This window comes from Eulemur rufifrons, chromosome 1 (genome assembly GCF_041146395.1).
Source record: "Eulemur rufifrons isolate Redbay chromosome 1, OSU_ERuf_1, whole genome shotgun sequence".
Taxonomy (NCBI): domain Eukaryota; kingdom Metazoa; phylum Chordata; class Mammalia; order Primates; family Lemuridae; genus Eulemur; species Eulemur rufifrons.
Window position 1 is genome coordinate 19,322,034 of NC_090983.1, and position 17,171 is coordinate 19,339,204.

Genomic DNA, 17,171 nt, shown 5'->3' on the forward strand with positions numbered 1-17,171 from the left:
ACTAGGAAAGTCTAAGAAATTGCCACAGCCAAGAGGAGCCTAAGGTGACATGATGACTAAATGTAACATGGTATCCTGGAACAGAAAAAAAGACAATAGGTAAAACCTAAGATCTGAATAAACCCTAAACTTTAGTTCCTAATAATGTCATCAATACTGATTCATTAGTTGTAACAAATGTACCATACTAATGTAAAATGTTAATAATAGGGGAAATTCGGCGAGAGAGTATATAGACACTGTACTATCTCCTCAATTTTTCTGTAAATCTAAAACTGTTCCGGCTCTGTGCAGTGGCAGTATCGTAGCCAATGAGTTTTATCAGAGGCACAATTATTACTAATTGAAAACTTTTCCCAATACTCCACCATGACAACTTGAAATATAGTCTGCACTGGCAATTTTTGCCAGTCTCTACGGAGACTGAAAATACATAAATAAATAAATAAATAAATAACTGTTCTGGACCGGGCTTGGTGGCTCACACCTGTAATCCTAGCACTCTGGGAGGCCAGAGGTGGGAGGATTGAGACCCCATCTTTACTAAAAATAGAAAGAAATTAGCCAGACAAGTAAAAATAGAAAAAATTAACCAGGCATGGTGGCACACACCTGGTAATCCCAGCTACTCAGGAGACTGAGGCCGGAGGATTTATTGAGCCCAGGAGTTTGAGGATGCTGTGAGCTAGGCTGACGCCATGGCACTCTAGCCCGGGGGACAGAGCAAGACGCTGTCTCAAAATAAAATAAATATAGTGGTTATTATTATTGTTGAGATTCTATTGCTGCTGATACCTGATTTCAATGTCTCTTTATGCCTTTTCAATCCTGTCTCCTCTTCTGCTATATTCAAGGACTACGGTAAATCTGCTTTCCCCTTTCCTTAAAGATATGTCCCTCTCTTTTCTCCTTAATTTCTTCAGCTTGGGCACAGTGGGGCTGCTCTAGTCATGGCGACTGCCACCTGAGGCCCACAAGGGGAGCAGGATGTGCTCAGGGTGTTGTAGTTCCACCCCAGGCTCTATGTGCCCTCTGCCCCCTTGGGGTGGAAGAATGGCAGGGGTCAAGGGAACAAGTCCCTCTCCCCACAGAAGGGAAATGCACTGCATTTTGCGGATGCTGCCTGGAATGCTCTCCACCAAAACTATGCGTCTCCAAAAAACTATAAATTAAAACAAAAACGTATGCATATTGGTACAAAAAAAATGAAATTGGTGGAAGGAGTGTTGAGAAACAAACACTTGCAATGGTCCTCCTATTTCAGTCTGTGGCACTTGGCCAAGCAGCAGTGGCACTCAGGTGACCTGGGGCAGCTGGGCAAGCACAGCCAGCCTCCTGCTGGGCAGCCTGGCTGGAGCAGGGGCAAGCTCTTCTGGGTCAGCTCTGGAGGCTACTTCAGATCATCGTTAAGCAAATGTACTGCCTCCCTTACACTGTGCCCCGCTCTGCCTGCTGTGTCTTCAGCCTTCAGGGGGTCTGAGAGAGAGGGAGCACATGCAAGGGAAGAAGACAATGCATGAGGAAGAATGCAACAGAGTGGCTGACAATGAGACACTCCGTAATAGGAGGAAATTGTTCATGTTCAGAGCAATTTTATCAAAACTGAACAATTCTCTCTAAATAGCAAGCTTAAGGATGTACAAATACCACTCTCATAAAATCAATCTGAGTGACTTCAGAGAACTGTGCCTCTCAGAAAGTCTCAATTTGTCTTATCTGTGGGCTAATAAATTTCCATCCCCATCAGAGGACCGTCAGGTGTGGAGAATGTTTACTGTAATGTGTCCCCATAAAAGCTTCCATAAAAATCCCTGCTGACTCACCCCAGCTCTTCAGGAGCACTCAAAATTCACTTTTTACCTTTAGAAAAATAAATGTTAAAAGTCGCCTCCAGAGAGCAGTTCTTTTAGCTGTTGAGTCAACCGGTTCTGTTGGGGCATGTGGAACACTTTATTCTTGAAAGCAATCTGAGGTGCAAGCAGCATTCCCAGTTCGTCTTGTGCTGGGGACACAAAGGGTTTATCCTGGGGCATTGTTCCTTCACTCATGCCTGAAGACAGCCTGCTCTTCACTGAAGAACCGGGTGGCCAAAGACAAGAGCGAGGCCTGCAGAGCACCGTCCTGACCCCTGGGAGCCAAGGGCCACAGGCAAGCTGGCTTAGCAGAGAGACGAGCCTGCCAAGGGCAGTCCTGGGTGCCTAGAAAGAATCGGGGTGTCAGAAATGGATTTGGCACCCACATTCTTTCCTTTCTTCCTTCTCTCCTCAAATTCACTGTAAAATCATTCTAGTTGTTGTTAACGCTTCACAGAGCATTTACACCAGGCAGTGCCTCTGTCAGGATGGGAATAGTTACTCAGCATCTCTTAAAGGAGATAAGGTATGTTTAAAAACAAAATCTACATGATGAGTGCGATGCGCACTGTCTGGGGAATGGACACGCTTGAAGCTCTGATTGGGGGGGACGGGGGGGGGCATGGGCAATATATATAACCTGAACTTTTGTACCCCCATAATAAGCTGAAATAAAAAATAAAAAAAAAATCTTTAGACAATTAAATTTAACGGAGTTTACTTGAGCAAAGAACAATTTACGAATCGGGCAGCCCCCAGAACTAGAATAGGTTCGAGGTGACTCTGGGGCTGCCACATGGCTGGGTAACATTTATGAACAGAACAAGAAAAGCAACATACAGAGAATGGATGTGAGGTACAGATACAGTGGATTGGTTAAAGCTCCCACATTTTGAACAGTCGGCAGCTGGGATTGGCTGAGACTCAGTTCCTTGTTCCAAGAGTAGGTCACCGTCTGTTTACACATCCAGTTAGGTTACAGTTCACTCTGCACAGAGAAACCTTTAGGCCTAGCTTAAAATATGTAAGGAGGCAGCTTAAAGCTAAACAATTTAACAGGTGGATCAATATGAAACAATGGCCAAATATATTATGTGAAATTAGCCATTTTCAGTATGAAGAACTTGATACAATTTTTGTAAAAACAAATTCTGTGTATATTTACATATATTTGTAGGCATAGGGAATTGCAATTGGCTTCATCCCCAATTATTTATATTAGTTATTACCCCTAGGAGGTAGGGCTAAGGGTGGGAGGAGAATGTAGGACTTTTATTTTTTTACTTATACATGTCTAGATGAATTTTTACATCAGATTTACAATATTGAAAAGGCACTGCAGAGCAGAGAGTGAAAGGACGGTCTTTACCATACGTGCTGCTGAGACAACTGCATATCCGTATGGAAAAAGTTAACCTTGACCTCATCTCACCCCATGTACAAAAATAAACTGCAGGTGGATTATAGATCTAAACATTAAAGGCAAAACAATAAAGCTGCTGCAAGATATTATTTTCATAACCTTGGGGTCATAGTTACATGGGTGTTTATTTTATAATATTTTGTTAAGCTATAAATTGTTTTACAAACTTTTCTGTATATTTCACACTTAAAAAGGACAGTTAAAAAAAAAGAAGAGAGCCTGGTACTCAAAATCTGTAGAATGGAGAGTGGGAGGGAAATCAAATAGCCATTGGCTGTCATAATGACTCAAAGGCTTCTCAATGCTTTCCAATATGGTTAGGCATCATTTCCTTCACTGAGACCCCACAGGAAACACAAAACCAAAACAAAACACAGGTATGAGAGACTATTCCAATTAACCCCCTTTAAACTTCCAAGCCACTTTGTATGTTGGTAATCCTGAACTTGGTGAGAAATGAGAGGATGCAGTAAATCTAAGGTTGGGTTTGTTTCTCTCCCCTTTGCAGAAAAAAAGGGGGGCTAGAGCTTCAGAAGGCACCAAGGGTCTAACAGACAAGAGTGCTCGGATGAGGCAACACTTCAGAGCCGGCGGTGTGGGGACAGCACCTCCTGCTCCATTTCTCAGCTCTCCCACTGACCTAGAAAAAGGCTCATCTGAAGCCAAGAGGGAAAAAGACATGATTAATTCAAGCACAAAGTGGATCAAGGCTAACAGGATCGTTTGCTGCCTCCTGGAGGCTTCCTGATGTCAGCCCTAGAGGTGGAAATCAACCAGGGTCACTCAGGAAACAGGACACCACTTAGTGACCCTGGTGAGGGGAGGCAGAGACAAGCTCCATGGGCCAGGGGGGGATTTTAGTAAGATCCTTTAAGGGTACAATTGATGGCAGGGATGAAAGTGGGATGAGATTGGCCCAGTGTTTCTTCATTTCAGCTGTCACTTCAGAAAACAATTCTGGAAGTCTGGACTGAGCTACTAAATGTAGGAGAAAAAGAAGTTGGTGCGGAAATCCTTCTTTAAACCTAAAGGCATTTACTCTCTATGTAAATAAGTCCAAGTGTCTTTTGCTAAATTACACTGAAATGGCTAGGTGGCTTTTAACAAATTTCAGCGGTCCAACTTAAAATATATAGGCTACATGGTGCAAATAAAATGTGCCTTGGAGGATCTCAGGGACATCTCAAAGAGAGGGTGAGTTTTTCTCCATAACAGCTGAAACCAAGGTTTAACTAGAGGCCCCAGATGAAGGCTCGACAGGCCATATTCACTAAGACTACAGAGGAATAGTGGTTTCAAATATGAGCACGAGATTGCAAGGAGTGAGAACAAGCCCTTCCACGGCAGCCACAGATCTGGCTCCTTGCAGTATCCCAAGGGCGGTTCTGTGCAGCAGGTCCCAGGGTGAATACAGCAGGGATTTAGTAATTTAACAATAGGCAGTGAGTGATTCTCCTGTGCAACACTGGGTATGTATGTCTCTAAAATCACCTACTCCACTTTCCTGGAGTAAGAAGAAACTACTGATAGAAGTAGGGAATGAGATCCTGAGAGATAAAGAACTTGACCCAAATCCAGAGGTGCCCATAGAAGAGCTGCATTAAAACTTCTCTGGTGGGGGCTGAGTGACCAGCAGGCAGTGGAAGCGTCTCTAGAGACGTCTGCAGGATCACAGAGGGGGGCTCCTGAACGTTTCTCAAGCCATGAGATCCAACTACACAGAGCAGAGGCCACGGATAGGCACTGGCCAAGGGGAGGAAGAAATGCTCCTTTTTAAAATTTTCTCAAAATCTGACTGTGATCCAAAAACCTTTCTGTTCCTGGGCCTTAACTCATTCCAAAGGTTTTTCCCTAATGAAATGACGGTGCTGTTTCCATTAATGAGCCCCTAAGACTACAGAAATCCATGCAAGCATCATACGGGAAACATTCACATACAACTTTAGCATTTCTTTTCATATAGGTTCTGCCCGCATTGGGCCACCTCTGACCAGGCCACCCAAGCCATGAATGACTGTCCTTCATAGCTGCATTGATTGCTGGGCCCGTTGCAGATTATAAACCTCCAAGGGCAAGAGCCATGAAGCAATGTACAGTCATGCGTCACTTAACAACCAGGGTACATTCTGAGAATGCCTTGTTAGGCAATTTTGTCCTCATGTGGATGTCACAGAGTGCACTTACACAAATGTAGATGGACAGCCTACTACACACCTAGGCTATGTGGTATAGTGTATTGCTCCTGGGCTACAAACCTGTACAGCCTGTAACTGTACCGAATACTGTAGGCAACTGGAACATAATTTTGTTATTAAATTTGTGTACTAAATGTAGGAAAAGTAACATGTTGTGCTACAACATTACAATGGCTATGACAACACTAGGTGACAGTGACAGAAATTTTTTAGCTCCATCATAATCTTATAGAACCGTCCATCATTGACTGGAAGTTGTTATGGGGCACACAACTGTCATTGGCTTTGCAGAGCAACCACTCACAAGGGGACTTAATAGTATAGCTTATTGATGAAACTGCAGCCATTGCTTTGTTAATTGCTCGCAGAAAACTATTTAAGTGCTTGTTTTGGACAAAATTGTAGTAAAATTTAGATGGACCTAACACTTGTCCTCTGGAAGCTTCCAGCAAGACACAAGTCACTGTTATAGACAAAGATGTCAAACTGGTATATCTAACAAAGTTAAAAACAGAAGAGGTAGGAGTGAGAAGATACAGGACAATTCAGGTGGCCCAAACGAAAGGCCAGACAAGGAAGGTGTTCTCTCCCCGGCCTTCCGCCCTGGACCGGGAAGGTGTTGAGGCGACCAAAGGCCTAGTCATTAATGAGAACTGTGGGCACAGCAGAGCTCCTCGTGGCAGGGTAGGCCAGAGGACTGCAGGCTTAGATGCTAACCTCCACCATCCTTCTCAGGCAGCTGAGAGAAGCAACTGATGCTGCTTAGACTCCGGTACTCAGGCTGGGCCTTTAGGAAGAGCTGCGTCCTGAGGAGCAGCTGGCAGCTCGACACAGTGACCAGCTGGAAGCATGGCAGCCACACACCAGGCAACAAAGTGATCCTCTGCAGGTATTTCCTGAGGCCAGGGCCTGACACAGGACATGGGTCCCTCAGTCCAGACTGTGCTGAGATTCCAGGAAGCCTGCCCTCTCAGCCCCCAGACAACAGTGAGCAGGGTTGAGTGGCCCCCAAAGATATATTCCCTCAACTGGAACTGTCTGTAGGCCCAGGAAAGGGGACTAAGAGGAACAGGAAAGTTGTGCATTCCAAGGTCTTCCTGTTCTAGAGTTTGTTGCAGAGAGCCAGGCAGTGGGCTGCAGAGAGGTCAGTGCAGGCTTACAGCCAGGGCTGAGCCCTTCTGGAAGGCAGCCAGGTACCAACCTCAGCTAATGGATGGGGTGGCCTGGCTGCAGGTCCTGCTCCATCACTTCTCAGCTGGACTCGACCAATCCACAACATTACTCAGCTCAGTTTCTCCCTCTGCGCAATGAAAATTTTACTACCTTCTTCTAAGACGGGGTTGAACGTGTTAATATACCTAAGGTGCTTAGCCTAGTGCCTGGCACCTAGTAAATAATGCCAAAGTGAAAACTATTTTAAGTCTAACAAACAAATCCACACAGTATCACACCAGACCAATTAAGCATCTTTCATTGCTGGCATGAAAATTGGGCTAACTCTAAACTCTAGCTCATATCTTGCTCACTGTCTTCCTATAATACCAACGAAAGTGGCAACTCCTTCCTTTTTGAAATACTTAAAAAAAAATCCCCTTCCAGGACACCCATTCTGTTTTTCTGCCTTTTTTACATTCCTGCTCGGTCATCTGCTGTGAATGTTGGAGTGTTCTGGAGGTCCATCAGAGCTGCTTTCCTTCTGAGCCACCCTGGTCCCCTAGGTCAGCAGTCCCCAACCTTTTTGGCACCAGGGGTCGGTTTCATGGAAGACAATTTTTCCACCGATGGTGGTGGGAGGGAGCTCAGGCAGTGATGCCAGTGATGGGCAGCGGCTATAAATACAGATGAAGCTTCACTCGCTAACCTCCTGCTGTGTGGCCCAACAATTTTTCCACAGTCGGGCGTGTGTGTGGGGGGGGGGCGGGGAGGTGGGAGGGGGCAGAGCTCAGGCAGTGATGTGCAGCTCAGTTCCTAACAGGCCACAGACGGGTACTGGGCTGAGGTCTTGGGGTTGGGGACCACAGCCCTAGGTGATCTCATTCAGCCCCATGACAATAAACACCATTTATACCTGGTCAGGCAGAATCCATAGCTCTAGTTCTGACCTTTCCCCAGTCTGGACTCACATATCTGACTGTCTACAGAACATCTCCACTTGGATCTTGCCAGAGGTTGGGTTTTCCAGAGACAGACACCAAGACAGTTTGGGGCACAAGATGTTTATCAGGGATCAATGTCTGTGAGAGGAGGAGGAGGCACGCAGGGCAGAGGAAGGCAAACTGTGATGCAGGGCTGCAGGAGCCTCAGGCAATCCTGAGTGGGGAGCTCTCCAGCTAGTAACGCCCACCAGAGGTGTCCTGAATCCAGCCAAAATGGTCCAGCCTCCATGCCATCTTGCCCGGTCATGGCTTTCTGCAAACCAAGACAAACCTGGCAGTTGTGGCCAGGTGCAGCCACCTGCCAAGTGCACTCCCTGCAGCTGGGCAAGTCCCTCCTGAAAAGGGATCTGGGTGGGGTGTCCCTGAGTCTGCTACAGATTGACTCCCTGCCACCTCAAACTGAACAAGTCCATGACCAAACCCTCGATTTCACCCTGCCCCCAGCCTTCCCTTCCCCACCTTTCTTATTTATCTCTTACCATTTTGCTCAGGCAAAAACCTAGGTCCCAGCCTCTTTCTCAAATGCCCCATGGTCAATCCATCTGCTAATCCTTTCAGTGCTCCCTTCAAAATACATCCAGAATCTGACCACTTCTCACCTCCTCCACACTGCGTCCCACACTCAGCCACACCTCAGCACCAACCCCTGCCTAATCGTTCCCTCTGCCCATCCTTCCTGGTCTACTTTCTACACATGCGTTGGTGTGAAATATTTTTTACCTTTAGAAAATATAATCAGATCGCCTCATACCCCTGCTCAAAACCAGTTGGTGGCTTCCATTCATACTCAGAATTAAACCCAGATTTCTTACCACGATCTGTGAGCTCCCCATCCTCTGGCTCCCGCGTCTGCAGCGTTATCACCATTGCTGTTCCCCGCATGACGTTCTACTCCCTCGTCACTCTCCACACCTGAGCTGTCCAACATAGGAGCCACCAGCCACCGTGGCTACCGAGCACTTGCAACCTGTGGCTAGTCCCCACTGAGATGCTGCTAGTATCAAATACACGTCAAATACACAGTATTTCAAACTCAGCACAGAAAACAGAATGTAAAATTTCTCAATAATTTTTTAGTATCGTTTATAAGTTAAAATGATTGACTATATTGGGTTAAATATTAATCTTTTTAAATTTTTAAAAATGTTCTATTAGAAAAATTAAAATCACATATCCAGCTTGGCCATGCTACTGTAAACCAGGGATTGGCAAACTATGGACAATAGGCAAAATCTAGCCCAAGTCTGTTTCTGTACCGCTGGTGCGCTAGGAGTGGTTTTCACATTTTTAAATGGCTGAAAAAAGAATCAAAAGAATAATGTGTGACACATGAAAGTTAACGAGTTTCAAATTTGTGTCCATAAATAGAGTTTTGTTGGAAGACAGAGCTTATAACCATTGCCTTTCCCCCTGTATAAGCTCTGCAAAAGCTCATACTTTTTCTCTTTTGTTCAGTGAATTATTGCTGGCACCTATTAGGTGATCCATAAATATGTCATTACATTAAAAAAAAAATCTAGATTTCAAGGATTATGTAGGAAGCACATTATTTAAATAAAGAATGTGAATTACCCACTACTACAATTTGCTGTCTCCATTTCTAAGCCAGAAGAGCCTAGGTTAATCAAGATCCCCAAGCAAGGCCACACATACACATAATACAGTGGCCTGGTATCCCACCGATCCTGGAGACACACACAGGCGCTGCTGCGATGACAAGAGAAGCACAGGCCCTAAAAATAAAATACCTTAATTTATTTATTAATCTCATGATTATTATTATTATTGTTGTTGTTATTTTACCCCTTTTACAGGGGAGAGGTAAAACTGTCCCAATTATCAAAAAATTCAAATCTTCTTTTCTTTGGTGGACTGGCTGTCAGTGTGCTTTCATCCACGGTGTCCTCTGTGTCCTGGGAACTACTTCCTGGGTCAAAGGACTCTGCTGCCTCAAGGAGCTCCATATCACTTCCGTCTTCCTCAAAGGACTTCTGGAATAAGTCATAGATCTTCTTCTGCTTTGGGTCCTTCATCAGAGGAAGAAAAGAAAAGATAAAAGGAAGAACTCAGGCTCCATCACTGACTCTCCTCCATGGTGGCTGGCAGGAGAACAGGAAGGAGAGAGATCGCACATTTTAAGTTATCAGGGAGCTACATGCTGGTGAGTGCAGGTCATCTCAGCAAACTATCACTAAAGCAGCCTTACTGCTTTAGTGTCTGACATCTTATCTTCTCTGTAGTTCTCTGGGTTAGTAAAAAAAAAAAAAAGAGAGAAATGGTTGTGAAAGCAACAACAAAGCTGTTCGTATGCTATTAATTTATGTTGGAAATGTTTTCTCCCTTATAACTTTCCAAATCACTATTTCAATATTAAACTAGCTCCCAAGATCTCACTTCCTCCAAAGAGCCCTTCTCTACTGAAGGGTCAGTTAACTGTAATTCGACTCTCAAATCATGTGTTCAGCCACCACTTTTGCCTAATTGTCACCAACTGCAGCTATCCATTGTGGACAACGGTGCAGTGTTAAACCCACGCCCAGGGGTTATAACCACAACACAGGATGGGCTCACCATCACCCCTGTGCTGATCTCTCCTAGGTCTCAATTCCCAGCCCTGATCATTTTTCAATCCAGAGGTACATTTTCAATTTTCCACTGACATCCCAGTTTCATAAAACTAAACTTGTTTAAACTCAAACCATTTCTCATCATACTCCTATACCCCAAACCAGCTTCTCTTCCCATAAACCTACTTTTGACAGTCTATGAACAATCTTACAGCCTCCCTGCTTGCAATCACCAGGAACCCTGAGTCCTTAGCTCTTGCAAGGTTGTTCCTCCCATGTTCCTTTTACTACTTCCAGGCACCCTCTTTACTAGGGCCACACACTTTGTACCATGTGGATTTGTGGTAGCTCAACTGCACTTCCTGCCACAGGCTTCCTTCCATCTCCATCAGCCACAGGTCTTTGCCAGACTGATTCCCACCCCACTCCAACCCCATCCTTTAATAAGAGTTTCTTTGTCAGGTCATTGGGCTCCCCTGTGTCTACCTCATCAAGTTTAAAGTTGCTTTCCTGGCTTTTCAGGCCTTTATAATTAGGTCTCAACCTAACTGGCCACAATTCCATCACTATTGCTTAGCAGAATCCCTCCACGTTGGTGAAGTTCCTTGAAAACTGATCATGGGAGCATGTCAAGTCAGAACTCCAGATTATTCAGTTAACCTACACCCCACATATCCTAGCCTTTCAGGATCCCAGCCTTCTAGAAGTGATGTTAAAGATCAAGGGTGACCCCCAAACACTGCACATGTCCTCGTCTAGCACACCCTCATCAGCCTCTTTCTCAACACCTGCAATGTCAAGGAAATGCTGCCCTGCAAGGCAGCCTGTTCTGAGTAGACATAGCTGTTAATGTGCAATTGATTATGAGGGCAACAGTATATGCTAACTTGGAGCATGTATCATTAACTGGAAGCAAGTTCCAAGATCAGATTAATATTTCATTTCCCCTCTCAGAAAGCTATCTTAGTGAGACATAACCTCTTCTGCTTTTGTTTTCTACGTAGGAAGCAACATTTTTGTGTTCTAGTAGTTAATAACATTTTCAGCCATATCTTAATAAAAAAACAAATCGGTATAGGTATTAATCAAAATATTAATAAATCTCACTTATATTATCTTGTACTTGTATTTCAGACAGACATTCTTAACTAATTCACAGTAATTGAGGGAAAGGCCAGGATGAATAAATGTGTTCAAGTGAGAATCCTTTAAAAATAAGACTCTTTCTTTTCAAAAGTCATATACTAGGCTCTGTTAACATATTTACATTCAACTGAATTGGAAAGGTCTTTAAAAAGCTTAAAAATACGGCTGTCTTAAAATTGGCTTATTAACTGTTTATGTCTAAAAGGATAATTTATCCTCTGCACTTAAAAAGATGATCTGAGTCTTATTTATCCCCATAATCACAGTAAAAAGAAAGGATTTATTTGCTAAGTAAATGTAAAATGAACAATCAATCTCATTGTCAGCTATAAGAGTTTGTTGGTTTAACTAAACTCGTGATGCTCAGCAACTCCACAGGAAGGAGAAGGCACCTCAGTTTCTTGATGGGCTACACTGGACGGCTGCCTTTCTGCACGAAGCTCAGACCTTGTCCAGACTCCCGTCAGAAGCAATTCACCCACAATTCTCCACACCCGGGGAGGTAGTTGTTGCCTTCCTTGCCAAGCACCTGAGCTGGTGAAGGAAGACAGGGCTTCGGAAGTCTCTGTGTTTCACTGACACAGAGGAAAGAGAGGCCGTGGACGCGATGGGGCCTGAATGCTGAGGCCAGGGCAGATACGGTGGGCCCAGGGCACACGAGCCTTCCTCTCAGCACCAGCACCTCCGACAAGGCCCGCCTGGTCATGGAGGGATGCTTGGCAGCCTCTTACACTCCTTTATAATGAGGGGCTGATGTCACAGGAGGAGGGCTGGGCCAAGTCGGGAAGCCTGCTCCCTTGGGGCTCCACATGCCCTGCAAATCTGTGCAGGTCCCATTGCCCTGCCTGCTCTCAGTTTACCCCTCTATAAAATAGGGAGACACTCAGAATAAAACGCAATGACAGAGGCGAAAATATGCTATCTAAAGCCAGTACCCTATTTGAAATACTCCCCCTTCTGTGCTGGGGACATGTTCCTGTGGCAGCCCTGCGGTGTGGTGGTCGCTATGTACTTTTCACAACAACTCAACAGTTGCCACAGGGAGTTTTCTGTCAGTTCCTAACGGCCTGATGGAAGAGGCAGCATTCAGCATCCATGAGGGAATGTCAGAAGCTGTAGGAGTTGGTGCCCTCGTCTCCCCATGAAGGGACGCACACGTGGACTGACCTGAGTGACTGCAGGCCTGTCGTTTCCAGCTCCAGGGCTGAGGGAGGTGCCCAGGAGTGACTCACACCCTCCCACTCAGGACCCAAGCTTGGCAGGCAGCTTAATGCCTCCCCTGCTCCAGGGGCGAGATGCCATTGCTGGTGTTACCTTGTAGAGGTAATCAGTGGCTTCTGTCATTTCTGAGAAATTGGTCTCAGAAAGCCCAGCTTCCCCCAGAACTTTAATCTTCTCTTGAATCAGGGGCCTGTTGGGAGAAATGAGCTGCAATGAATACGACCTGCACAGAACGAGCAGACTGATGAAAACGAGGCCATCCTCCGTGTTCTTATGGGACTGCAACTTGTTTACTGTTTCACATCTTTGCTCTCTCAAGGCACAAACACCCATCCTGAAATACCTGGCTCCTCCCAATTGTAAAGCGACCTCCAATTTAGGGCCAAGAATATCATCAGGTTCAAACTTTGAATCTGGTGATGTTATGAGCTGCCCAATTAACAAATCTACTAAACAAATAGAGGGAAGTAGGGGTGACCCACATATATTGCAAAGGTGAGACTCCTTAGTCATAAGGTAGGAAACAGAGACAAGCAGTGGAAACTCATGAGATAATGAAGAAACTTAGTATCAGGAAGGGGGAGATGGGATTGCAAAGAAGCATTTATTGACACAAATCCCCGGGGCTGAAAAGTGACCCAGCTCTGCTGCTGAGGCACTACATGGTCCAGGGTAAGACACTTTCTCCCTGCGGTCCAGCAGCAGCACTGTGAGGTGTGGCCCACCACACCAATGCACATTAAAAGGAAGCTGTCACCTTGTCCTAAAAAGTGCCTTCACAGCTGGGAGCAAAGTGCTTTACGAACTAAACTCCATCTTCATGTTACCAGTCAGTTCCTCACCCTGTCTCAGACCAGTGGGAAAAGGAGCCACATCTCCTTATTCCTCCTGCGCCCTGCAAGCCACCAGTGAATGCTAGTGAAGGAGGCCAGATATGGTCATGATGACAGTGGGAGGGCATTACTGAGTCTTCTGTGTGGATCCCTGAAGCCCTCAGCAAAAGCAGAAGCACTCAGGGAGCAAAGAAAACACATCATCGGTGGCCACCCTTGCTCAACTCCAATGCCAGGCCACCCAGCCAAGCCATACCAAAGGTAGTCGTCGGCCGTGCCTCTTGCCACGAGGTAGTGAATGTCCACGGAGCTTGTCTGTCCTATGCGGTGCACCCGGTCCTCAGCCTGGATCAGCACCTGCGTGCCAAAGGATCAAAACTGCTCGACAAGGCCTGCCGCAGTTGCAGCCACCACGACAGGCAGACTCTGGCCGGAGCCCCACTGCAACCCTCCCCCCTCAAAGCATTGACTGTCTCTTAGACCTACAAATGACCCACTGCCTTAACAAAAGAGAGAATCAAACAAAACTCTGAGGGACTAGAATCTCAGGCGGGAGGTCTGTGGGTGGCCTTTGAGTGTTGGGCACTGTGCTGGGCACTGCAAAAGGACAGCGAGCCCAGGCTCTGCTCCTGGTGTGTAGGGGGGACCAATGCGGGAAACCTGCACACGCCCACTTCTCTCCGTGAAGTCAAAACAGTCACCTTCTGAATAAATAAAATGATCACATCCAAGAGAGAAGCACTGTATGATTAGGGGTAGGGTGGTGTCTTTATACAGTGGTAAGCCCTAAAATCATGAGCATAGTTTCTATTATAGAATGGTCACTGATGCATGGCCAATGACAGCCACACTGTATGAGAACACCAGTGGGGAAAGAAGTTCTTTCTGCAGCTTAGTAGAAAATTTTATGAGTTCAAGCAAATGTCTTCTATCTGCTGTCACAGCCCTCAGTTGGTCAGGTAAGGCCAGCGGGCACAAAGGTGATGTTCAGGGAACACCTACTGCTGTCACTCTGTGGGAGGCCCGGTTGGCATCCAGCTCAGGATGACGGGTACTACACAGGGCACAGGCTGGAAAGCCCAGGACCTTGGCTGGCACCTGGTGCTCCACCTGCTCCCCTTAAGGCATCGCTGTGCAGTCCTGGCTCACGACTTTAGCTCTTTGTGTTTCAATTTCCTCCTATCAGAGATGAAGCCTAAGATTCCTTCTGGCCCTCTAAAGCTTCAATTTTCCCATTAATAAAATGAAGTCGAAAGTCCTACAGGTTGCCTTGAAGACCTAGAAACTAGCCAATAGATGTGTAGTGCTTAAAAGAAGCGAAAACTGACATATGGAAAATATAATGAATGGAAGGAAATGAAACCATGTCTCTCTGCCCAACACTCGCTCCTTCACGCCCCCAACCATGAACATGTCCAGGGGAGTCCAAGTCTCTGGTGTCCCTTACCCCTGGGTTCCAAAACAGCTCGGCAAACACCACCAGGTCAGCCGAGGAGAAGGTGAGGCCCATGTTGGCGGCAGTGATGGACAGCACCGCCACGGCGTGCCTCTCGGACAGCTGGAACTGCTGGCACAGGTCTTCCCGGTCCGCGGAGGGGGTGGAGCCATCGATGCGGATGTGCTGCACGTGCTGTGGGAAAAGGTGCAAGGGGAACCTTGGTGGGCTGCAACAGCGCCAGGGGCTTCCGAGCAAGCTGCACCCAGCGCGGCTCCCAGTGCAGGACCAGGCTGCAACCCAGCCCACTGCCTTCAGAACCTTTCTTTTCTTTCTTATTAAACTGAAATTTGTATTGAGATAGTTGTATATGCTCACATGCCATTGTAAAAAATAATACAAAGAGATCCTTTATACACTGCACAGTTTCCCCGATGGTAACATTTTACAAAACTATAGTTTAATACCACAACCTGGATATTGACATTGACACAATCCACTGATCTTCAGCTTTCTCATTTTACTTGTGTGTGTGTGTTCTATGCAATTTTATCAGCTGTGTATATTTTCATGTATTCACCTCCACAGTCAATTTACTGAGCAGTTCCAACATCACCAGGATCCTTTAGTATTCCTTTCATAATCACGCTCCCCTCCCTCCCCTCCCCCCAGGCCCAAGCCCTGGCAGCCACTAATCTGTCCAGCATTTCTAAATTGTTTCAAGTATGGTATATAAATGTTCTATAAAATCTATAATGTATAACTTTTTGGAATGGGCTTGTTCACTCCGCATCATTCTCTTGAGATCCATCCAAACTGTTTCCCGTTTCAGTGGCTCACTGCTTTGCATTGCTGAAAAACTGCATGGTATGGATGCAGCACAGCTTAACCATCCATCTGCTGAAAGACATCTGGGTTGATTCCAATTTGGGGCTACTACAAATAATGCTGCTATGAACATTAGTGTACAGGTTTTTGTTTGAGCTTAAGTTTTCATTTCTCTGAGGCAAATGCCCAGGAGTCAATTGCTGGGTTATATGGTAACTGCATGCTTACTTTAGCTATTTTCTTTTAAGGGGCATTTATTTATTTTTGCTAATGATAAAGATAAACATTATAAGAAAACTAAAAATTTTAATAATCTAACCAATCTATTTTTCCTGTCACTCTTTTCTCAATGTGTGTATCTTTTAAATAAAAAAGTTGTATATCCTTTTTTCTCACAACAAACACTGTAAATAAATGAAGTTATTTAAAAGTTTTCTAAAACATTTTTTTTAATGGTTCTATAATATTTCATTATGTGGCAATAGTATAATTTAACCATTCTATTTCTGCAGATTCAGGGAGTTTCAAATTTTCCCTATAAAGGATGAGTTGGCAAATGTTCATCAACAGGCAAATGGATTTAAAAAAACCCTTGTGGTATATCCAGTCAATGGGATGTCACTCAGCTCTAAAAAGGAGCAAACTATTTTTTTTTTTTTTTTTGAGGCAGAGTCTCCCTCTGTTGCCCGGGCTAGAGTGCCGTGGCGTCAGCCTAGCTCACAGCAACCTCAAACTCCTGGGCTCAAGCAATCCTACTGCCTCAGCCTCCCGAGTAGCTGGGACTACAGGCACATGCCACCATGCCTGGCTAATTTTTTCCATATGTCTTTAGTTGTTCAGCTAATTTCTTTCTATTTTTAGTAGAGACGGGGGTCTCGCTCTTGCTCAGGGTGGTCTTGAACTCTTGAGCTCAAAGGATCCACCCGCCTTGGCCTCCCAGAGTGCTAGGATTACAGGCGTGAGCCACTGCGCCCGGCTAGAGCAAACTATTAATATACACACAACAACATGGAAGACTGTCAAAAAAAAAAAAGAGTGCATAACATACTGAATGATTCTATATTTATACAAAACTCTAAGAAATGGAAACTAATCCACAGCAACAGGTTGCCTGGAGATGGGAGAGCATGAAGGGGCAGCAGGGACACGAGGAAGCTCTAGGAGCTGATGGATATGTTCACTACCTTGATTCTTAATGAACCGTTCACTTTATGTACAGTTTATTGTATGGCAATTATACCTCAGTAATGCTATAAAAGTAAAAAAAATTTAAAAGGATGCCAACATTTGGTTATTTCCTTAGACTAGACTAAAAATCAAAGTATTATGGCAAAAAGAAAAAAACTAAATTAAGGCTGCTGATGTTATCGCCAAGTTGCTTTCCAATTTGGAAATTGCATGTCCATCTCGGCACACTTTTATCAACAGTGAGCAGTACACGTTCTTGAAACCTCTGCTGATTTGATGGGGCAATAAAAATTCTTACTCATTTCTCACTTATTTGATTATAAGTG

General features: G+C 45.1%; 1 protein-coding gene and 1 non-coding gene across 2 annotated transcripts in view; one reads left to right on the forward strand and one right to left on the reverse strand.

The window, feature by feature from the left end:
* The first annotated feature begins 282 nt into the window (after positions 1-282).
* On the forward strand, positions 283-423 carry LOC138388220 (U4 spliceosomal RNA). The gene has a single exon (XR_011234102.1). It is a non-coding gene; the product is annotated as a U4 spliceosomal RNA (small nuclear RNA).
* A 9,006-nt stretch (positions 424-9,429) lies between these two features.
* Positions 9,430-17,171, reverse strand: part of SMARCAL1 (SNF2 related chromatin remodeling annealing helicase 1) — a 52,900-nt gene continuing 45,158 nt past the window's right edge. The window contains exons 15-18 of the mRNA XM_069467353.1: positions 14,842-15,024; positions 13,651-13,751; positions 12,655-12,751; positions 9,430-9,654 (exon numbers count right to left, since the gene is read on the reverse strand). Coding sequence (XP_069323454.1) covers positions 9,436-9,654; positions 12,655-12,751; positions 13,651-13,751; positions 14,842-15,024 — 600 coding nt within the window. The 3' untranslated portion in view covers positions 9,430-9,435. The remainder of the gene's footprint in view (positions 9,655-12,654; positions 12,752-13,650; positions 13,752-14,841; positions 15,025-17,171) is intronic.